Source organism: Pangasianodon hypophthalmus, chromosome 24, assembly GCF_027358585.1.
Source record: "Pangasianodon hypophthalmus isolate fPanHyp1 chromosome 24, fPanHyp1.pri, whole genome shotgun sequence".
Classification (NCBI taxonomy): Eukaryota; Metazoa; Chordata; class Actinopteri; order Siluriformes; family Pangasiidae; genus Pangasianodon; species Pangasianodon hypophthalmus.
The window spans coordinates 4,979,894-5,005,713 of NC_069733.1; the positions used below are offsets into that span (position 1 = coordinate 4,979,894).

Sequence of the window (25,820 nt, forward strand, 5' to 3'; positions counted from 1 at the left end):
TCAGCCTAAAGTTTTTAAATCAAGTGTGTTACCTAATACTCTAACTAAATGGTTTAAATATCGTCCAGTAAATCTCTACTGCAAAGTTATGATTTACTCAAAGAATACTGGCTTGTGTAAGTCATACCGAATAAGCGTGTCTGCCAAATGTGACAAATGTAAATAAAAAATATATTTCAGATACCAGTATACAAGCACTAATTTAAGATATGATATTGTAGTGTACGTTTTACATGACCACTTGAATAATCTGATGACCGAATTATTTAAATGCGATATAAATGAACTTTTATTTGAACCTATATTTTGAAATATGTTGATTAACGCACCGGAAGTTAAGTTGGGACTAGTGAGCAAGCTAAGAGCCTTCTCGGAGTATGGACACGCAGATCTACCAAAAAAGAAGAAAAGAGACTTTACCTGTTCTTTAATTTCTTTTATGGAAAATAACCAGAGGGGTTTTCTGCTTAAATTCGGTAAGTGACTACATTGTGGTACAAGTTAAATGTTGTGTCGAGGGTAAAAACTGTCTCCAGGCTGGTTTATTTAATGGTCAGTGGTACTTGGCTGACCAGCTGGCCCTCTGAACACCGAAATATAGATGAAGCAGGCCTTTAACTTACTAACGTTAAAATTATCTATTTTTTATAACAGCATATTTGCAGTTATAAAAAAGATAGATATCTAGGGCGCTACACATGAATATATCTGACTATCAGGGAATCAGAGTTTCATGTGCATACGTACATTGTATACATTGTGGATGTAGGCGGGTATACACTGTGGACATAGTCGGGTATACACTGTACACTGTGCATATAGGCGGGTATGCACTGTACACTGTGGAGTATACACTGTACACTGTGGAGTATACACTGTACACTGTGGAGTATACACTGTACACTGTGGACATAGTCGGGTATACACTGTACACTGTGCATATAGGCGGGTATACACTGTACACTGTGGATATAGGCGGGTATACACTGTACACTGTGGAGTATACACTGTACACTGTGGATATAGGCGGGTATACACTGTACACTGTGGATATAGGCGGATATACACTGTACACTGTGGATATAGGCGGGTATACACTGTACACTGTGGAGTATACACTGTACACTGTGGATATAGTCGGGTATACACTGTACACTGTGGAGTATACACTGTGGAGTATACACTGTACACTGTGGATATAGTCGGGTATACACTGTACACTGTGGATATAGTCGGGTATACACTGTACACTGTGGATATAGGCGGGTATACACTGTACACTGTGCATATAGGCGGGTATACACTGTACACTGTGGAGTATACACTGTACACTGTGGATATAGGCGGGTATACACTGTACACTGTGGATATAGGCGGGTATACACTGTACACTGTGGATATAGGCGGGTATACACTGTACACTGTGGATATGGGCGGCTATACACTGTACACTGTGGATATAGGCGGGTATACACTGTACACTGTGGAGTATACACTGTACACTGTGGATATAGTCAGGTATACACTGTACACTGTGGAGTATACACTGTACACTGTGGATATAGTCGGGTATACACTGTACACTGTGGAGTATACACTGTACACTGTGGATATAGTCGGGTATACACTATACACTGTAGATATAGTCGGGTATACACTGTACACTGTGGAGTATACACTGTACACTGTGGATATAGTCGGGTATACACTGTACACTGTGGATATAGTCGGGTATACACTGTACACTGTGGAGTATACACTGTACACTGTGGATATAGTCGGGTATACACTGTACACTGTGGATATAGGCGGATATACACTGTACACTGTGCATATAGGCGGGTATACACTGTACACTGTGGAGTATACACTGTACACTGTGGATATAGTCGGGTATACACTGTACACTGTGGAGTATACACTGTACACTGTGGATATAGTCGGGTATACACTGTACACTGTGGATATAGTCGGGTATACACTGTACACTGTGGATATAGGCGGGTATACACTGTACACTGTGCATATAGGCGGGTATACACTGTACACTGTGGATATAGGCGGGTATACACTGTACACTGTGGATATAGGCGGGTATACACTGTACACTGTGGATATAGGCGGGTATACACTGTACACTGTGGATATGGGCGGGTATACACTGTACACTGTGGATATAGTCGGGTATACACTGTACACTGTGGAGTATACACTGTACACTGTGGATATAGTCGGGTATACACTGTACACTGTGGAGTATACACTGTACACTGTGGATATAGTCGGGTATACACTGTACACTGTGGAGTATACACTGTACACTGTGGATATAGTCGGGTATACACTATACACTGTGGATATAGGCGGGTATACACTGTACACTGTGGAGTATACACTGTACACTGTGGATATAGTCGGGTATACACTGTACACTGTGGATATAGTCGGGTATACACTGTACACTGTGGATATAGTCGGGTATACACTGTACACTGTGGAGTATACACTGTACACTGTGGATATAGTCGGGTATACACTGTACACTGTGGATATAGTCGGGTATACACTGTACACTGTGGATATAGGCGGGTATACACTGTACACTGTGGAGTATACACTGTACACTGTGGATATAGTCGGGTATACACTGTACACTGTGGATATAGTCGGGTATACACTGTACACTGTGGATATAGTCGAGTATACACTGTACACTGTGGATATAGTCGGGTATACACTGTGCGCTGTGCATATAGTCGAGTATACACTGTACACTGTGCATATAGGCGGGTATACACTGTACACTGTAGATATAGTCGGGTATACACTGTACACTGTGCATATAGTCGGGTATAGACTGTACACTGTGGATATAGGCGAGTATACACTGTGCACTGTGCATATAGGCGGGTATACACTGTACACTGTGGATATAGTCGAGTATACACTGTACACTGTGCATATAGGCGGGTATACACTATACACTGTGGAGTATACACTGTACACTGTGCATATAGGCGGGTATACACTGTACACTGTGGATATAGTCGGGTATACACTGTACACTGTGCATATAGGCGGGTATACACTGTACACTGTGGATATAGGCGGGTATACACTGTACACTGTGGAGTATACACTGTACACTGTGGATATAGTCGGGTATACACTGTACACTGTGGAGTATACACTGTACACTGTGGATATAGTCGGGTATACACTGTACACTGTGGAGTATACACTGTACACTGTGGATATAGTCGGGTATACACTGTGCGCTGTGCATATAGTCGGGTATACACTGTACACTGTGGAGTATACACTGTACACTGTGGATATAGTCGGGTATACACTGTACACTGTGGATATAGTCGGGTATACACTGTACACTGTGGAGTATACACTGTACACTGTGGATATAGTCGGGTATACACTGTACACTGTGGATATAGGCGGATATACACTGTACACTGTGCATATAGGCGGGTATACACTGTACACTGTGGAGTATACACTGTACACTGTGGATATAGTCGGGTATACACTGTACACTGTGGAGTATACACTGTACACTGTGGATATAGTCGGGTATACACTGTACACTGTGGATATAGTCGGGTATACACTGTACACTGTGGATATAGGCGGGTATACACTGTACACTGTGCATATAGGCGGGTATACACTGTACACTGTGGAGTATACACTGTACACTGTGGATATAGGCGGGTATACACTGTACACTGTGGATATAGGCGGGTATACACTGTACACTGTGGATATAGGCGGGTATACACTGTACACTGTGGATATAGTCGGGTATACACTGTACACTGTGGAGTATACACTGTACACTGTGGATATAGTCGGGTATACACTATACACTGTGGATATAGGCGGGTATACACTGTACACTGTGGAGTATACACTGTACACTGTGGATATAGTCGGGTATACACTGTACACTGTGGATATAGTCGGGTATACACTGTACACTGTGGATATAGTCGGGTATACACTGTACACTGTGGAGTATACACTGTACACTGTGGATATAGTCGGGTATACACTGTACACTGTGGATATAGTCGGGTATACACTGTACACTGTGGATATAGGCGGGTATACACTGTACACTGTGGAGTATACACTGTACACTGTGGATATAGTCGGGTATACACTGTACACTGTGGATATAGTCGGGTATACACTGTACACTGTGGATATAGTCGAGTATACACTGTACACTGTGGATATAGTCGGGTATACACTGTGCGCTGTGCATATAGTCGAGTATACACTGTACACTGTGCATATAGGCGGGTATACACTGTACACTGTAGATATAGTCGGGTATACACTGTACACTGTGCATATAGTCGGGTATAGACTGTACACTGTGGATATAGGCGAGTATACACTGTGCACTGTGCATATAGGCGGGTATACACTGTACACTGTGGATATAGTCGAGTATACACTGTACACTGTGCATATAGGCGGGTATACACTGTACACTGTGGAGTATACACTGTACACTGTGCATATAGGCGGGTATACACTGTACACTGTGGATATAGTCGGGTATACACTGTACACTGTGCATATAGGCGGGTATACACTGTACACTGTGGATATAGGCGGGTATACACTGTACACTGTGGAGTATACACTGTACACTGTGGATATAGTCGGGTATACACTGTACACTGTGGAGTATACACTGTACACTGTGGATATAGTCGGGTATACACTGTACACTGTGGAGTATACACTGTACACTGTGGATATAGTCGGGTATACACTGTACACTGTGGAGTATACACTGTACACTGTGGATATAGTCGGGTATACACTATACACTGTAGATATAGTCGGGTATACACTGTACACTGTGGAGTATACACTGTACACTGTGGATATAGTCGGGTATACACTGTACACTGTGGATATAGTCGGGTATACACTGTACACTGTGGAGTATACACTGTACACTGTGGATATAGTCGGGTATACACTGTACACTGTGGATATAGGCGGATATACACTGTACACTGTGCATATAGGCGGGTATACACTGTACACTGTGGAGTATACACTGTACACTGTGGATATAGTCGGGTATACACTGTACACTGTGGAGTATACACTGTACACTGTGGATATAGTCGGGTATACACTGTACACTGTGGATATAGGCGGGTATACACTGTACACTGTGCATATAGGCGGGTATACACTGTACACTGTGGAGTATACACTGTACACTGTGGATATAGGCGGGTATACACTGTACACTGTGGATATAGGCGGGTATACACTGTACACTGTGGATATAGGCGGGTATACACTGTACACTGTGGATATGGGCGGGTATACACTGTACACTGTGGATATAGGCGGGTATACACTGTACACTGTGGAGTATACACTGTACACTGTGGATATAGTCGGGTATACACTGTACACTGTGGAGTATACACTGTACACTGTGGATATAGTCGGGTATACACTGTACACTGTGGAGTATACACTGTACACTGTGGATATAGTCGGGTATACACTATACACTGTGGATATAGGCGGGTATACACTGTACACTGTGGAGTATACACTGTACACTGTGGATATAGTCGGGTATACACTGTACACTGTGGATATAGTCGGGTATACACTGTACACTGTGGAGTATACACTGTACACTGTGGATATAGTCGGGTATACACTGTACACTGTGGATATAGTCGGGTATACACTGTACACTGTGGATATAGGCGGGTATACACTGTACACTGTGGAGTATACACTGTACACTGTGGATATAGTCGGGTATACACTGTACACTGTGGATATAGTCGGGTATACACTGTACACTGTGGATATAGTCGAGTATACACTGTACACTGTGGATATAGTCGGGTATACACTGTGCGCTGTGCATATAGTCGAGTATACACTGTACACTGTGCATATAGGCGGGTATACACTGTACACTGTAGATATAGTCGGGTATACACTGTACACTGTGCATATAGTCGGGTATAGACTGTACACTGTGGATATAGGCGAGTATACACTGTGCACTGTGCATATAGGCGGGTATACACTGTACACTGTGGATATAGTCGAGTATACACTGTACACTGTGCATATAGGCGGGTATACACTGTACACTGTGGAGTATACACTGTACACTGTGCATATAGGCGGGTATACACTGTACACTGTGGATATAGTCGGGTATACACTGTACACTGTGCATATAGGCGGGTATACACTGTACACTGTGGATATAGGCGGGTATACACTGTACACTGTGGAATATACACTGTACACTGTGGATATAGTCGGGTATACACTGTACACTGTGGAGTATACACTGTACACTGTGGATGTAGGCGGGTATACGCTGTGCGCTGTGGATATAGGTGGGTTTGCACTGTGCGCTGTGGATATAGGCGGGTAAACACTGTACACTGTGGATATAGGCGGGTATACACTGTACACTCTGGATATAGGCGGGTATACACTGTACACTGTGGATATAGGTGGGTATACACTGTACACTGTGGATATAGGCGGCTATACACTGTACACTGTGGATATAGGCGGGTATACACTGTACACTGTGGAGTATACACTGTACACTGTGGATATAGTCGGGTATACACTGTACACTGTGGAGTATACACTGTACACTGTGGATATAGTCGGGTATACACTGTACACTGTGGAGTATACACTGTACACTGTGGATATAGTCGGGTATACACTATACACTGTGGATATAGGCGGGTATACACTGTACACTGTGGAGTATACACTGTACACTGTGGATATAGTCGGGTATACACTGTACACTGTGGATATAGTCGGGTATACACTGTACACTGTGGATATAGTCGGGTATACACTGTACACTGTGGAGTATACACTGTACACTGTGGATATAGTCGGGTATACACTGTACACTGTGGATATAGTCGGGTATACACTGTACACTGTGGATATAGGCGGGTATACACTGTACACTGTGGAGTATACACTGTACACTGTGGATATAGTCGGGTATACACTGTACACTGTGGATATAGTCGGGTATACACTGTACACTGTGGATATAGTCGGGTATACACTGTACACTGTGGATATAGTCGAGTATACACTGTACACTGTGGATATAGTCGGGTATACACTGTGCGCTGTGCATATAGTCGAGTATACACTGTACACTGTGCATATAGGCGGGTATACACTGTACACTGTAGATATAGTCGGGTATACACTGTACACTGTGCATATAGTCGGGTATAGACTGTACACTGTGGATATAGGCGAGTATACACTGTGCACTGTGCATATAGGCGGGTATACACTGTACACTGTGGATATAGTCGAGTATACACTGTACACTGTGCATATAGGCGGGTATACACTGTACACTGTGGAGTATACACTGTACACTGTGCATATAGGCGGGTATACACTGTACACTGTGGATATAGTCGGGTATACACTGTACACTGTGCATATAGGCGGGTATACACTGTACACTGTGCATATAGGCGGGTATACACTGTACACTGTGGATATAGGCGGGTATACACTGTACACTGTGGAATATACTCTGTACACTGTGGATATAGGCGGGTATACACTGTACACTGTGGAGTATACACTGTACACTGTGGATGTAGGCGGGTATACGCTGTGCGCTGTGGATATAGGTGGGTTTGCACTGTGCGCTGTGGATATAGGCGGGTAAACACTGTACACTGTGGATATAGGCGGGTATACACTGTGCGCTGTGGACATAGGCAGGTATACACTGTACACTGTGCATATAGGCAGGTATACACTGTACACTGTGCATATAGGCGGGTATACACTGTGCGCTGTAGATATAGGCGGGTATACACTGTACACTGTGGATATAGGCGGGTGTACACTGTGCGCTGTGGATATAGGCGGGTATACACTGTACACTGTGGAGTATACACTGTACACTGTGGATATAGTCGACTATACACTGTACACTGTGGAGTATACACTGTACACTGTGGATATAGGCGCGTATACACTGTGGATATCGGTGGGTATACACTGTACACTGGATATAGGCGGCTATACACTCTACGCTGTAGATATAGGTGGGTATACACTGTACACTGTGCATATAGGTGGCTATACACTCTACGCTGTAGATATAGGCGGGTATACACTGTGCACTGTGGATATAGGCGGGTATACACTGTACACTGTGGAGTATACACTGTACACTGTGGATATAGGCGAGTATACACTGTACACTGTGGAGTATACACTGTACACTGTGGATATAGGTGGGTATACACTGTACACTGGATATAGGCGGGTATACACTGTACACTGTAGATATAGGCGGGTATACACTGTGCGCTGTGGATATAGGCGGGTATACACTGTACGCTGTCGATATATGCGGGTATACACTGTACGCTGTGGATATAGTCGGGTATACACTATACACTGTGGATATAGGCGGGTATACACTGTACACTGTGGAGTATACACTGTACACTGTGGATATAGTCGGGTATACACTGTACACTGTGGATATAGGCGGGTATACACTGTACACTGTGGAGTATACACTGTACACTGTGGATATAGTCGGGTATACACTGTACACTGTGGATATAGTCGGGTATACACTGTACACTGTGGATATAGTCGAGTATACACTGTGCGCTGTGCATATAGTCGAGTATACACTGTACACTGTGCATATAGGCGGGTATACACTGTACACTGTAGATATAGTCGGGTATACACTGTACACTGTGCATATAGTCGGGTATAGACTGTACACTGTGGATATAGGCGAGTATACACTGTGCACTGTGCATATAGGCGGGTATACACTGTACACTGTGGATATAGTCGAGTATACACTGTACACTGTGCATATAGGCGGGTATACACTGTACACTGTGGAGTATACACTGTACACTGTGCATATAGGCGGGTATACACTGTACACTGTGCATATAGTCGGGTATACACTGTACACTGTGGATATAGGCGGGTATACACTGTACACTGTGGAGTATACACTGTACACTGTGGATATAGACGGGTATACACTGTACACTGTGGATATAGTCGGGTATACACTGTACACTGTGGATATAGTCGAGTATACACTGTACACTGTGGATATAGTCGGGTATACACTGTGCGCTGTGCATATAGTCGAGTATACACTGTACACTGTGCATATAGGCGGGTATACACTGTACACTGTAGATATAGTCGGGTATACACTGTACACTGTGCATATAGTCGGGTATAGACTGTACACTGTGGATATAGGCGAGTATACACTGTGCACTGTGCATATAGGCGGGTATACACTGTACACTGTGGATATAGTCGAGTATACACTGTACACTGTGCATATAGGCGGGTATACACTGTACACTGTGGAGTATACACTGTACACTGTGCATATAGGCGGGTATACACTGTACACTGTGGATATAGTCGGGTATACACTGTACACTGTGCATATAGTCGGGTATACACTGTACACTGTGCATATAGGCGGGTATACACTGTACACTGTGGATATAGGCGGGTATACACTGTACACTGTGGAATATACACTGTACACTGTGGATATAGGCGGGTATACACTGTACACTGTGGAGTATACACTGTACACTGTGGATGTAGGCGGGTATACGCTGTGCGCTGTGGATATAGGTGGGTTTGCACTGTGCGCTGTGGATATAGGCGGGTAAACACTGTACACTGTGGATATAGGCGGGTATACACTGTGCGCTGTGGACATAGGCAGGTATACACTGTACACTGTGCATATAGGCAGGTATACACTGTACACTGTGCATATAGGCGGGTATACACTGTGCGCTGTAGATATAGGCGGGTATACACTGTACACTGTGGATATAGGTGGGTGTACACTGTGCGCTGTGGATATAGGCGGGTATACACTGTACACTGTGGAGTATACACTGTACACTGTGGATATAGTCGACTATACACTGTACACTGTGGAGTATACACTGTACACTGTGGATATAGGCGCGTATACACTGTGGATATCGGTGGGTATACACTGTACACTGGATATAGGCGGCTATACACTCTACGCTGTAGATATAGGTGGGTATACACTGTACACTGTGCATATAGGTGGCTATACACTCTACGCTGTAGATATAGGCGGGTATACACTGTGCACTGTGGATATAGGCGGGTATACACTGTACACTGTGGAGTATACACTGTACACTGTGGATATAGGCGAGTATACACTGTACACTGTGGAGTATACACTGTACACTGTGGATATAGGTGGGTATACACTGTACACTGGATATAGGCGGGTATACACTGTACACTGTAGATATAGGCGGGTATACACTGTGCGCTGTGGATATAGGCGGGTATACACTGTACGCTGTCGATATATGCGGGTATACACTGTACGCTGTGGATATAGTCGGGTATACACTATACACTGTGGATATAGGCGGGTATACACTGTACACTGTGGAGTATACACTGTACACTGTGGATATAGTCGGGTATACACTGTACACTGTGGATATAGGCGGGTATACACTGTACACTGTGGAGTATACACTGTACACTGTGGATATAGTCGGGTATACACTGTACACTGTGGATATAGTCGGGTATACACTGTACACTGTGGATATAGTCGAGTATACACTGTGCGCTGTGCATATAGTCGAGTATACACTGTACACTGTGCATATAGGCGGGTATACACTGTACACTGTAGATATAGTCGGGTATACACTGTACACTGTGCATATAGTCGGGTATAGACTGTACACTGTGGATATAGGCGAGTATACACTGTGCACTGTGCATATAGGCGGGTATACACTGTACACTGTGGATATAGTCGAGTATACACTGTACACTGTGCATATAGGCGGGTATACACTGTACACTGTGGAGTATACACTGTACACTGTGCATATAGGCGGGTATACACTGTACACTGTGGATATAGTCGGGTATACACTGTACACTGTGCATATAGGCGGGTATACGCTGTACACTGTGGATATAGGCGGGTATACACTGTACACTGTGGAATATACACTGTACACTGTGGATATAGGCGGGTATACACTGTACACTGTGGAGTATACACTGTACACTGTGGATGTAGGCGGGTATACGCTGTGCGCTGTGGATATAGGTGGGTTTGCACTGTGCGCTGTGGATATAGGCGGGTAAACACTGTACACTGTGGATATAGGCGGGTATACACTGTGCGCTGTGGACAAAGGCAGGTATACACTGTACACTGTGCATATAGGCAGGTATACACTGTACACTGTGCATATAGGCGGGTATACACTGTGCGCTGTAGATATAGGCGGGTATACACTGTACACTGTGGATATAGGCGGGTGTACACTGTGCGCTGTGGATATAGGCGGGTATACACTGTACACTGTGGAGTATACACTGTACACTGTGGATATAGTCGACTATACACTGTACACTGTGGAGTATACACTGTACACTGTGGATATAGGCGCGTATACACTGTGGATATCGGTGGGTATACACTGTACACTGGATATAGGCGGCTATACACTCTACGCTGTAGATATAGGCGGGTATACACTGTACACTGTGCATATAGGCGGCTATACACTCTACGCTGTAGATATAGGCGGGTATACACTGTGCACTGTGGATATAGGCGGGTATACACTGTACACTGTGGAGTATACACTGTACACTGTGGATATAGGCGAGTATACACTGTACACTGTGGAGTATACACTGTACACTGTGGATATAGGTGGGTATACACTGTACACTGGATATAGGCGGGTATACACTGTACACTGTAGATATAGGCGGGTATACACTGTGCGCTGTGGATATAGGCGGGTATACACTGTGCGCTGTGGATATAGTCGGGTATACACTGTACGCTGTCGATATAGGCGGGTATACACTGTACGCTGTGCATATAGGCGGGTATACACTATACACTGTGGATATAGGCGGGTATACACTGTACACTGTGGAGTATACACTGTACACTGTGGATATAGTCGGGTATACACTGTACACTGTGGATGTAGGCGGGTATACACTGTACACTGTGGAGTATACACTGTACACTGTGGATATAGTCGGGTATACACTGTACACTGTGGATATAGTCGGGTATACACTGTACACTGTGGATATAGTCGAGTATACACTGTACACTGTGGATATAGTCGGGTATACACTGTGCGCTGTGCATATAGTCGAGTATACACTGTACACTGTGCATATAGGCGGGTATACACTGTACACTGTAGATATAGTCGGGTATACACTGTACACTGTGCATATAGTCGGGTATAGACTGTACACTGTGGATATAGGCGAGTATACACCTTGCACTGTGCATATAGGCGGGTATACACTGTACACTGTGGATATAGTCGAGTATACATTGTACACTGTGCATATAGGCGGGTATACACTGTACACTGTGGAGTATACACTGTACACTGTGCATATAGGCGGGTATACACTGTACACTGTGGATATAGTCGGGTATACACTGTACACTGTGCATATAGGCGGGTATACACTGTACACTGTGGATATAGGCGGGTATACACTGTACACTGTGGAATATACACTGTACACTGTGGATATAGGCGGGTATACACTGTACACTGTGGAGTATACACTGTACACTGTGGATGTAGGCGGGTATACGCTGTGCGCTGTGGATATAGGTGGGTTTGCACTGTGCGCTGTGGATATAGGCGGGTAAACACTGTACACTGTGGATATAGGCGGGTATACACTGTACACTGTGGATATAGGCGGGTATACACTGTGCGCTGTGGACAAAGGCAGGTATACACTGTACACTGTGCATATAGGCAGGTATACACTGTACACTGTGCATATAGGCGGGTATACACTGTGCGCTGTAGATATAGGCGGGTATACACTGTACACTGTGGATATAGGCGGGTGTACACTGTGCGCTGTGGATATAGGCGGGTATACACTGTACACTGTGGAGTATACACTGTACACTGTGGATATAGTCGACTATACACTGTACACTGTGGAGTATACACTGTACACTGTGGATATAGGCGCGTATACACTGTGGATATCGGTGGGTATACACTGTACACTGGATATAGGCGGCTATACACTCTACGCTGTAGATATAGGCGGGTATACACTGTACACTGTGCATATAGGCGGCTATACACTCTACGCTGTAGATATAGGCGGGTATACACTGTGCACTGTGGATATAGGCGGGTATACACTGTACACTGTGGAGTATACACTGTACACTGTGGATATAGGCGAGTATACACTGTACACTGTGGAGTATACACTGTACACTGTGGATATAGGTGGGTATACACTGTACACTGGATATAGGCGGGTATACACTGTACACTGTAGATATAGGCGGGTATACACTGTGCGCTGTGGATATAGGCGGGTATACACTGTGCGCTGTGGATATAGTCGGGTATACACTGTACGCTGTCGATATAGGCGGGTATACACTGTACGCTGTGCATATAGGCGGGTATACACTATACACTGTGGATATAGGCGGGTATACACTGTACACTGTGGAGTATACACTGTACACTGTGGATATAGTCGGGTATACACTGTACACTGTGGATATAGGCGGGTATACACTGTACACTGTGGAGTATACACTGTACACTGTGGATATAGTCGGGTATACACTGTACACTGTGGATATAGTCGGGTATACACTGTACACTGTGGATATAGTCGAGTATACACTGTACACTGTGGATATAGTCGGGTATACACTGTGCGCTGTGCATATAGTCGAGTATACACTGTACACTGTGCATATAGGCGGGTATACACTGTACACTGTAGATATAGTCGGGTATACACTGTACACTGTGCATATAGTCGGGTATAGACTGTACACTGTGGATATAGGCGAGTATACACCTTGCACTGTGCATATAGGCGGGTATACACTGTACACTGTGGATATAGTCGAGTATACATTGTACACTGTGCATATAGGCGGGTATACACTGTACACTGTGGAGTATACACTGTACACTGTGCATATAGGCGGGTATACACTGTACACTGTGGATATAGTCGGGTATACACTGTACACTGTGCATATAGGCGGGTATACACTGTACACTGTGGATATAGGCGGGTATACACTGTACACTGTGGAATATACACTGTACACTGTGGATATAGGCGGGTATACACTGTACACTGTGGAGTATACACTGTACACTGTGGATGTAGGCGGGTATACGCTGTGCGCTGTGGATATAGGTGGGTTTGCACTGTGCGCTGTGGATATAGGCGGGTAAACACTGTACACTGTGGATATAGGCGGGTATACACTGTACACTGTGGATATAGGCGGGTATACACTGTGCGCTGTGGACAAAGGCAGGTATACACTGTACACTGTGCATATAGGCAGGTATACACTGTACACTGTGCATATAGGCGGGTATACACTGTGCGCTGTAGATATAGGCGGGTATACACTGTACACTGTGGATATAGGCGGGTGTACACTGTGCGCTGTGGATATAGGCGGGTATACACTGTACACTGTGGAGTATACACTGTACACTGTGGATATAGTCGACTATACACTGTACACTGTGGAGTATACACTGTACACTGTGGATATAGGCGCGTATACACTGTGGATATCGGTGGGTATACACTGTACACTGGATATAGGCGGCTATACACTCTACGCTGTAGATATAGGCGGGTATACACTGTACACTGTGCATATAGGCGGCTATACACTCTACGCTGTAGATATAGGCGGGTATACACTGTGCACTGTGGATATAGGCGGGTATACACTGTACACTGTGGAGTATACACTGTACACTGTGGATATAGGCGAGTATACACTGTACACTGTGGAGTATACACTGTACACTGTGGATATAGGTGGGTATACACTGTACACTGGATATAGGCGGGTATACACTGTACACTGTAGATATAGGCGGGTATACACTGTGCGCTGTGGATATAGGCGGGTATACACTGTGCGCTGTGGATATAGTCGGGTATACACTGTATGCTGTCGATATAGGCGGGTATACACTGTACGCTGTGGATATAGGCGGGTATACACTATACACTGTGGATATAGTCGGGTATACACTGTACACTGTGGATATAGTCGAGTATACACTGTACACTGTGGATATAGTCGGGTATACACTGTGCGCTGTGCATATAGTCGAGTATACACTGTACACTGTGCATATAGGCGGGTATACACTGTACACTGTGCATATAGTCGGGTATAGACTGTACACTGTGGATATAGGCGAGTATACACTGTGCACTGTGCATATAGGCGGGTATACACTGTACACTGTGGATATAGTCGAGTATACACTGTACACTGTGCATATAGGCGGGTATACACTGTACACTGTGGAGTATACACTGTACACTGTGCATATAGGCGGGTATACACTGTACACTGTGGATATAGTCGGGTATACACTGTACACTGTGCATATAGGCGGGTATACACTGTACACTGTGGATATAGGCGGGTATACACTGTACACTGTGGAATATACACTGTACACTGTGGATATAGGCGGGTATACACTGTACACTGTGGAGTATACACTGTACACTGTGGATGTAGGCGGGTATACGCTGTGCGCTGTGGATATAGGTGGGTTTGCACTGTGCGCTGTGGATATAGGCGGGTAAACACTGTACACTGTGGATATAGGCGGGTATACACTGTACACTGTGGATATAGGCGGGTATACACTGTACACTGTGGAGTATACACTGTACACTGTGGATATAGTCGGGTATACACTGTACACTGTGGATATAGGCGGGTATACACTGTACACTGTGGAGTATACACTGTACACTGTGGATATAGTCGGGTATACACTGTACACTGTGGATATAGTCGGGTATACACTGTACACTGTGGATATAGTCGAGTATACACTGTACACTGTGGATATAGTCGGGTATACACTGTGCGCTGTGCATATAGTCGAGTATACACTGTACACTGTGCATATAGGCGGGTATACACTGTACACTGTGCATATAGTCGGGTATAGACTGTACACTGTGGATATAGGCGAGTATACACTGTGCACTGTGCATATAGGCGGGTATACACTGTACACTGTGGATATAGTCGAGTATACACTGTACACTGTGCATATAGGCGGGTATACACTGTACACTGTGGAGTATACACTGTACACTGTGCATATAGGCGGGTATACACTGTACACTGTGGATATAGTCGGGTATACACTGTACACTGTGCATATAGGCGGGTATACACTGTACACTGTGGATATAGGCGGGTATACACTGTACACTGTGGAATATACACTGTACACTGTGGATATAGGCGGGTATACACTGTACACTGTGGAGTATACACTGTACACTGTGGATATAGTCGACTATACACTGTACACTGTGGAGTATACACTGTACACTGTGGATATAGGCAAGTATACACTGTGGATATAGGTGGGTATACACTGTACACTGGATATAGGCGGGTATACACTGTACACTGTGCATATAGGCGGCTATACACTCTACGCTGTAGATATAGGCGGTGTGCGCTGTGGATATAGGCGGGTATACACTGTACACTGTGGAGTATACACTGTTCGCTGTGGATCTAGTCGCTCAAGGGTCAGTTCTTTCTCCCTTCCTTTTTTCCCTGTAAAGTGTTTATAGGTGGGTATACACTGTGCGCTGTGGTTTTAGGAGGGTATACACTGTACACTGTGCATATAGGCGGGTATACACTGTGCGCTGTGGATATAGGCGGTATACACTGTACACTGTGGCGTATACACAGTGCGCTGTCGATATAGGCGGGTAAACACTGTACACTGTGGTGTATACACTGTACACTGTGGATATAGGCGGGTATACACTGTACACTGTGGAGTATACACCGTGCGCTGTGGATATAGGCGGGTATACACTGTACACTGTCGAGTATACTCTGTACACTGTGCATATAGGCGGGTATACACTGTACACTGTGATGTATACACTGTACGCTGTGGATATAGGCGGGTGTACACTGTACACTGTGGAGTATACACTGTACGCTGTGGATATAGGCAGGTATACACTGTACACTGTGGAGTATACACTCTACGCTGTGGATATAGGCAGGTATACACTGTACACTGTCGAGTATACACTGTACGCTGTGGATATAGGCGGATATATACTGTACGCTGTGGATATAGGCGGGTATACACTGTGCGCTTTCGCTCAAGGGACAGTTCTTTCTCCCTTCCTCTTTACCCTGTATACATCTCATTTTAGTTACAACTTTGAATCCTGCCACCTTCAGAAGTTCTCTGATGACTCTGTGGTTGTTGGATGTATTCAGGGTGGTGACACCTCAGAATATCAGATAGTAGTGGACAACTTTGTTACCTGGTGTGAGCCTACAGCTCAATGTCAGGAAAACAAAGGAACTTGTAGTGTTTTTTTAGAAAATCCAGGACCCCCGTCACTCCTTTGTCTGTCCATGGTGAGGAAGTTGAGATTGTTGCAGATTACAAATACCTGGGAGTCCATATAGACAACAAACTGGACTGGACATTAAACTCAACAGCACTCTTCAAGAAAGGCCAGAGCAGGCTGTATTTTCTGAGGAGGCTCAGGTCTTTCAATGTCTGCAACACCATGCTCGAGATGTTCTATGAGTCTGTGGTGTCTAGTGTCATTTTCTATGCAGTGGTCTGTTGGGGAAGTAGCATGAAGGTGGCAGACAGAAACAGACTGGACAAACTAATCAGGAGGGCTGGCTCTGTACTTGGCATGGAGCTGGACCCTGTTCACATTGTGGCTGAGAGAAGGATGTTGTCAAAACTCCACTCAATCCTGGACAACCCTTCTCACCCACTATACAGTGTGCTGGTCGACCAGAGGAGCATTTTCAGCCAGAGACTGATCACTGCCAAGTGTTCCACTGAGCGCTTCAGAAGTTCCTTTATCCCTGTGGCGATCAAGCTGTACAACTCCTCTCTATAAGTGCTGGGACTTTCATGTGTAATTCATATGCAATACATGTTCAATTCATGTGCAATAAGGGACTTTTCATGTGCAATACAAATTTAGGTATATATATTTATAAAATAAGTATATATTTATTTTATTTTCTTCTTTCTTTCTTTTTGAGAGCAATTGTAACATGGCAAAGCAATTTCCCCCTGGGATTAATAAAGTTCTTTGAATCTTGAATGTTAAAGTATACACTGTACACTGTGGATATAGGTGTGTATGCACTGTACACTGTGGATATAGGCGGGTATACACTGTACACTGTGCATATAGGCGGGTATGCACTGTACACTGTGGATATAGGCGGGTATGCACTGTACACTGTGGATATAGTCGGGTATACACTGTACACTGGATATAGTCGGGTATAACTGTACACTGGATATAGGCGGGTATGCACTGTACACTGTGGATATAGGCGGGTATGCACTGTACACTGTGGATATAGTCGGGTATACACTGTACACTGTGGATATAGGCGGGTATGCACTGTACACTGTGGATATAGGCAGGGATATACTGTACATGGTGGATGGGGCAGCTGCAGTAATGAGCAGGATGAATTCAGGTATATTGGAACAAGTTGCTCAAACTTGCTCAAACAGTGCTCAAATTATTAAGCCCTTTCACTGGATCTGCGTGATAGAAATAATGGCTTAATTCATTTGTTGTTCCTCTTTCGGCTGCTCCCATTAGGGGTCACCATAGCAGATCATTGGTCCGCGTATTTGATTTGGCACAGTTTTTACACCGGATGCCTTTCCTGATGCACTGGGTCCAAGCATATAGGCGGGTATGCACTGTACACTGTGGATATAGGCGGGTATGCACTGTACACTGTGGATATACGCGGGTATACACTGTACACTGTGCATATAGGCGGGTATGCACTGTACACTGTGGATATAGGCGGGTATGCACTGTACACTGTGGATATAGTCGGGTATACACTGTACACTGTGCATATAGGCGGGTATGCACTGTACACTGTGGATATAGGCGGGTATGCACTGTACACTGTGGATATAGGCGGGTATACACTGTACACTGTGGATATAGGCGGGTATGCACTGTACACTGTGGATATAGGCGGGTATGCACTGTACACTGTGCATATAGGCGGGTATACACTGTACACTGTGGATATAAGCGGGTATGCACTGTACACTGTGGATATAGGCGGGTATGCACTGTACACTGTGGATATAGGTGTGTATGCACTGTACACTGTGGATATAGGCGGGTATACACTGTACACTGTGCATATAGGCGGGTATGCACTGTACACTGTGGATATAGGCGGGTATGCACTGTACACTGTGCATATAGGCGGGTATGCACTGTACACTGTGGATATAGGCGGGTATGCACTGTACACTGTGGATATAGGCGGGTATGCACTGTACGCTGTGCATATAGGCGGGTATGCACTGTACGCTGTGGATATAGGCGGGTATGCACTGTACACTGTGGATATAGGCGGGTATACACTGTACACTGTGGATATAGGCGGGTATGCACTGTACACTGTGGATATAGGCGGGTATGCACTGTACACTGTGCATATAGGCGGGTATACACTGTACACTGTGGATATAAGCGGGTATGCACTGTACACTGTGGATATAGGCGGGTATGCACTGTACACTGTGGATATAGGTGTGTATGCACTGTACACTGTGGATATAGGCGGGTATACACTGTACACTGTGCATATAGGCGGGTATGCACTGTACACTGTGGATATAGGCGGGTATGCACTGTACACTGTGGATATAGTCGGGTATACACTGTACACTGGATATAGTCGGGTATAACTGTACACTGGATATAGGCGGGTATGCACTGTACACTGTGGATATAGGCGGGTATGCACTGTACACTGTGGATATAGTCGGGTATACACTGTACACTGTGGATATAGGCGGGTATGCACTGTACACTGTGGATATAGGCAGGGATATACTGTACATGGTGGATGGGGCAGCTGCAGTAATGAGCAGGATGAATTCAGGTATATTGGAACAAGTTGCTCAAACTTGCTCAAACAGTGCTCAAATTATTAAGCCCTTTCACTGGATCTGCGTGATAGAAATAATGGCTTAATTCATTTGTTGTTCCTCTTTCGGCTGCTCCCATTAGGGGTCACCATAGCAGATCATTGGTCCGCGTATTTGATTTGGCACAGTTTTTACACCGGATGCCTTTCCTGATGCACTGGGTCCAAGGACCCAGTGGCTTAATTCATTTGATTCCCTAAAAAACTTGCAGTTGGAAAAATGACATATTTCTTTGGCTATGCTTTTTCGTATGGTTATAAAATTGTCATGACCAATATTTTTATGATGTGTATATGTGTATATATATATATATATATATATATATATATATATATATATATATATATATATATATATATATATATATATACAAGATGTACATCTGTAACAAAATAAGCATAAAGTTAGTTAAAATCATCTACATGTTTCTTTAATGTAATAATTTTCAAGAAGGTTCAGTTGAGGTTATTTGGGACAGTCTTGAAATACAGTAAGTGGAGAAATGTGAAGGGAAATAACGGATTTACGAAGCACTCCACAAGTTAAGTTATGCACTGTTTTTATGTTCATTAAACACTGTGTTTATGAAGCATCAAAGCAGGTGACTGGAAAATACAGAACTTTTCTTAGGCCTATTGCTTAGTGTTCAGACAGTTTCACTTAGTGTATTGTATTCATATAATTTTAGAGGTAGAATGTAGATTTTTAAAAAAAAATCTGTTATGTTGCTGTTGCAAGAAATAAAGAAACAATTTCTTAATCTGCGAACTTTACTTATTCTGTTCATACTGGATTTTAGAAAGGTTATTATTGCTGTGAAAATTAATTATAGAATAATATTTAGGCTTAAATATTAATATGTTGTCAATTCTGCTTATTATATGCCCTAATGTATGTATGTGGATATCCTTCATAATTATTGAGTTCAGATGTTTCAGCCAAACCCATTGCCAACAGGTGCAAAAAAAAATCAAGGAAATAGCCGTACATTCTCCATAGACAAACACTGGCAGGAGAATGGGTCATACTGAAGAGCTCAGTGACTTTAAACAGTGACAACTCAGCCATGGAGTGGTAGACCATGCAAACTAAAAAAAAAAACCCTGCCTGTCCTGTGTTGTATCACTCACTACAGCATTCCAAACTGCCTCTGAAAGCAACTTCAACATTTCATGAATTTGGTTGCCATGGGTGAGCACACAAGGCCAAAACTGCTATGTGTTAGCTGGAGTTATTTTGGGTTTGCCAGATGCCAAGAGAATGCCACCTACTTGAATGCATAGTGCCAACAGTAAAGATTGGTGGAGGCTGTTTGGTCTGTTTTTCAGGGTTTGGGCCCCTTAGTTTCAGTGAAGGGTAATGTTAATGCTACACCATACAAAAACATTTTAGACAATTGTATGCTTCCAACTTTGTGGCAACAGTTTGGGAAAGGCCTTTTCCTGTTCCAGCATGCCTGTGACCCTGTGCACAAAGCGAGGTCCATAAAGACATGGTTTGATGAGTTTGGTGTGGAGGAAGTTCAGTAGCCAGCACAGAGCCCTACTCTACTGAACACCTTTAGGATGAACTGGAACGTTGATTGCGAGCCAGGCCTTCTCATCCAACATCAGTGCCTGACGTCACAAATGCTCTTTTGACTGAATGGGCAAAAATTTCCCACAGACACACTCCAAAACCTTGTAGAATGCTTTTTTAGAAGAGTGCAAGCTGTTATAACAGAAAAGGGGGGAACTCCATATTAATGCTTGTGGTTTTCGAATGGGATATCCAACAAGCTCATATAGGTCTGATGGTCAGGTGTTCACATATTTGGCCATATAGTGTATCTGAAGTCACTCTATATTAATATGCTTTCCTCCTGGGTAACTTATATCAATAGTTTGCCACTTTGACTTTGCAAAACAAAGGAATACATGACAATATGAGCTTATATTTAATGCATGAATGGCAAGTGAAGTTTTTTGTTTGATTTATTAGCAATTGAGGGTCAAGTGTACACAGTACTGAATGGAATACTGCTCTCTATTATCATGTCTTAGCCTAACCATTCAAGAATAAAAATAAGAGTTTTGCATCTATTTGCAAAAATACTGCAGGTTGCAATGGGGCGAAGTCGGTCCCGCAGCAGATCTCCTGAGACCTCTGTGAGTAGGCGTGGAAAAGAGCGAAGATCATCAAAGAAACGTCACAGATCCAGCTCTTCGTCCTCCAACTCCAGCAGTGCAAGTCCAAGCCCTCGCAAGAAACATACACATGGTACCAGCAAGAGCCAAAGTGCAGGTATTTTGGAGTGTTTCTGACATTGACACAAGATCGTTACTAGAAGTGTAAGACCTCGATTGTCCTTTATGGTTATTTCATTCATAAATGTTCAAAAGACTCTGAGTAAAAAACTAACAAACATCATGCATCATGTTGCATTTTTATGCATGGTGCAGGAACTGTAGTACGCTGTGAATCTTTGTAAAAGCTAAAGGGCTCAGTGTGTAGTCTGTTTCAGATTCTTTTTGATTCACTGCTCTGTCATCTATTTCCATATAATAAATGGCACTGTATCACGTAGTTATTAATTTAGATATGAAAGCTCATCAGATGAAGATGAAAAGGAAGAAGGGAAGCCAATTTTACTGGAAGCACCTTTAATGGGAATCTGCAACTCAATGTGTGCCAATTAGCCAGCTAGCCAACAGGCTATCAGTGAGCGTGGTTTCTTCGGGATCTATTTCCACTAGCAGAGCAAAAATAAACAAAACAGTTGGCCATATTGTGTCTGTAATGTCATATAAAACATATTGTGTCTGTAATGTCAGTTACTCAATATTACTTTCTTGTTGATAGAACTCTTGTATAAAATCAGTATTGCACTTTTGATTGTGCTAGTATATCGGCACCACTGTGATTAGCTATGGCACTCAGCCTGGCCAAATCACAGCCGTGCCCATACTCAGTATAACTGCACTCTTGCTCATACAGTATTGCTTGATTATATTATAATAATATAATCTTATTTTATATATATATATATACTTATATAAGACTTTGGACTTCTGATCGGAAGGTTAAGAGTTCATATCCCAGCACCACCAAGCTGCCACTGCTGGGCCCTTGAGCAAGGCCCTTAAACCTCAACTGCTCAGTTGTATAAAAATGAGATAATTGTAAGTTGCTCTGGATAAGGGCATCTGCCAAATGCCATAAATATATATAATAATCAATGTCATTAATAGATACTCCTGTAGATAGCAGTCATGTAAATACTAATTTATGTAACAAATTGTATTAATTGCACTGCAAAGCAAGTCCATATAAAACATTTATTTTTCTATTATTCAGTCACAGTGTAAACCTGCAGTACTAACTGTGTATTAACAGTGTGAAGGACTGTTTTTTCAGCACAGAATAGCACCCAACATGGTGGATCTCTCTCAACTAGTGATATGGTTCTTAAAATAGGGTTAAATAGCAAATGTGGCATCTAGGTATTTATATCTAAAGTGACAACAGGAAAAAGGCAGCTGGAGTTGCTCTTTCAGTGCCTGTTTTTCTTAGTCCTATGTGGCCAGACATGATCTCTAAAGAGAATACACATCTGGAATCAGTCTTTCAAAAATGTGGTCATGAATTGTGATGAGAATGAAACCAAACATGACCCCATAGTGCTGTATGCTTGTTGACCACCAGAAAATAAGCTCTGACTTCACAAGGTGCAGGATATGCTTAGAAATCTGAAGCCCAATTTTAAGCCAAGCTTTGTCAGGTGAATCCACAGACGTTATTTTTTGTTCCGGTCATTATTCTGGCCCTGCAAGACTAGATTTTCCCCCATTCACCTGCTTGACATTCTCAGGGGACTAAACATTTTACTGCATTAGAAATGTTGGGCTACATTATGAATAATAACATATTTGTGGACATGAATTGGTTTAATGGCTTTTACTTAAGACCCAAATGCACTTGTATTTAGAGCGCAAATCAGAGAAGAAAATGCGGAACAGAAAACAACATTCTTCCTCTTCATCAAGCAGTTCATCATCTTCATCTTCATCCAGTGATGAAGAGGCCAAAAAGAGAAAGCTTAAAAAGGCCAAGAAGCAGTTGAAGAAAATGAAAGCAAAGGAAAAAAAGAAGGTGAAAAAGGACAAGAAAAGGCTTAAGAAGATGAAGAAGTTAGCAGCTAAGGCTGAGGCAGCAGCAAATAAAGCTCCACTGATGATCCCTGTTCCGGTACCTGTTCAAATAGAAAAACCCCAGTCATACTTAGAGACCTGGCAAAGTGATGATGCCACAGAACATGGTCCTGGTGAGTGAGATTTTTTTTTAACTTCAGAATATCTATATAAAATTTAAATGACTTCAGTGCTAGATTTCTTTTTTCTTACGGATTGAAATGTGTCATCCACCTATTAATCCAGAAAAATAGTAGTATCATAATGTCCTTTTATTTACTTCAGTGATGACTGATGAACAGAAGGCCATTTTCTCCACCAAGAGGCCCTTGACGAAAGAGGAGTATGAAGCCAGACAAAGAGTCATCCGGCGAGTTGTTGACCCTGAGACAGGACGTACCAGGTGTGACACTCTAATAGCACAAATAGCACAAATTACCTAGATATGAAAAATACTAAATATGTTAATAATAAAAGAAGGAAGTAATATTCACTCGTTCACTGAACCCACAGACAATAGACTGAACTGTGTTTTACTTTACTCATAGGCTTGTGAGAGGAGATGGAGAGATTTTAGAAGAGATTGTCAGCAAAGAGAGGCACAAAGACATCAATAAGGTCTGTTTATTGTCATTTCACCACTTTTTCAATTCAGCAAATTTTCTTATACTTTAAATACACAGTTTCGGTGAGTTACAAAAGTTTTATGGTCTTGTGACATTATCATTACAATGGTGTCAATTTCATTGAAAGTATATCTTCCATATTAATAAAATGTAATATGCTCTTGTGCATTGTGTACATATTCACTCTACAGTGTAGTAAAAGTATTTAATTGGCATATTTCACCTACTCCCCCCTCACAATCCTACTGGAACATGGTGTAACATGTTTCTTTTCTTACCTAACTTTGGTTTCTTCCATTAGCAAGCAACAAAGAGAGATGGTGATGCATTCCAGAAGAGACTAGGCATTAATTAGGTAGAGGAACACTTCACTGCTTCACTGGACATGTAAAAACTATATCCAGATGTTTTTAAGCACAAACCCTAAGGAATCTCAAGAAAGCATCATATGTTCGATTGAATAAAGTGTTTCCATGCCTTTGAAACTGCCTAAAATGTGTTCCTGATCTACTTCTTGACGTGTTTTAAAGATTATCTGAATATTCCTGTTGTCTATTTCTTCTTTTGAGTTATGTCATAGTCTTACAGACCAGCAAATAAATTATCAAATAAATACCACCGTGCGTGGTATTTATTTATAAATACTATTCATTATTGTGTGACTGATTTTCAGTGGTGAATATTAAAGATCCATGGAATTGGAGGACATGCCAGTAAAGCCCTGATATTTGTCAAGCTGGATATGAATGAATTTATTTATACAGTAAGTCTTT

The 25,820-nt window shown here is 43.1% G+C and overlaps 1 protein-coding gene across 1 annotated transcript; it reads left to right on the top strand.

Annotated features, from left to right (window-relative positions):
• The first annotated feature begins 318 nt into the window (after nt 1-318).
• On the top strand, nt 319-25,542 carry arl6ip4 (ADP-ribosylation factor-like 6 interacting protein 4). Its single transcript, XM_026940012.3, has 6 exons — nt 319-476; nt 22,352-22,535; nt 24,220-24,555; nt 24,707-24,824; nt 24,970-25,039; nt 25,349-25,542. The coding sequence occupies exons 2-6, from the start codon at nt 22,358-22,360 to the stop codon at nt 25,400-25,402; spliced, it is 756 nt and encodes a 251-aa protein (XP_026795813.3). The 5' UTR covers nt 319-476; nt 22,352-22,357; the 3' UTR covers nt 25,403-25,542.
• The last annotated feature ends 278 nt before the right edge of the window (nt 25,543-25,820 follow it).

Bases quoted from the DNA above. Each gene is read 5' to 3' on its own strand.
- arl6ip4 (XM_026940012.3), top strand. From the start codon at position 22,358: ATGGGGCGAAGTCGGTCCCGCAGCAGATCTCCTGAGACCTCTGTGAGT. The intron at 22,536-24,219 runs GTATTTTGGAGT...ACTTGTATTTAG, and splicing joins CAGCAAGAGCCAAAGTGCAG to AGCGCAAATCAGAGAAGAAA. The intron at 24,556-24,706 runs GTGAGTGAGATT...TATTTACTTCAG, and splicing joins TGCCACAGAACATGGTCCTG to TGATGACTGATGAACAGAAG.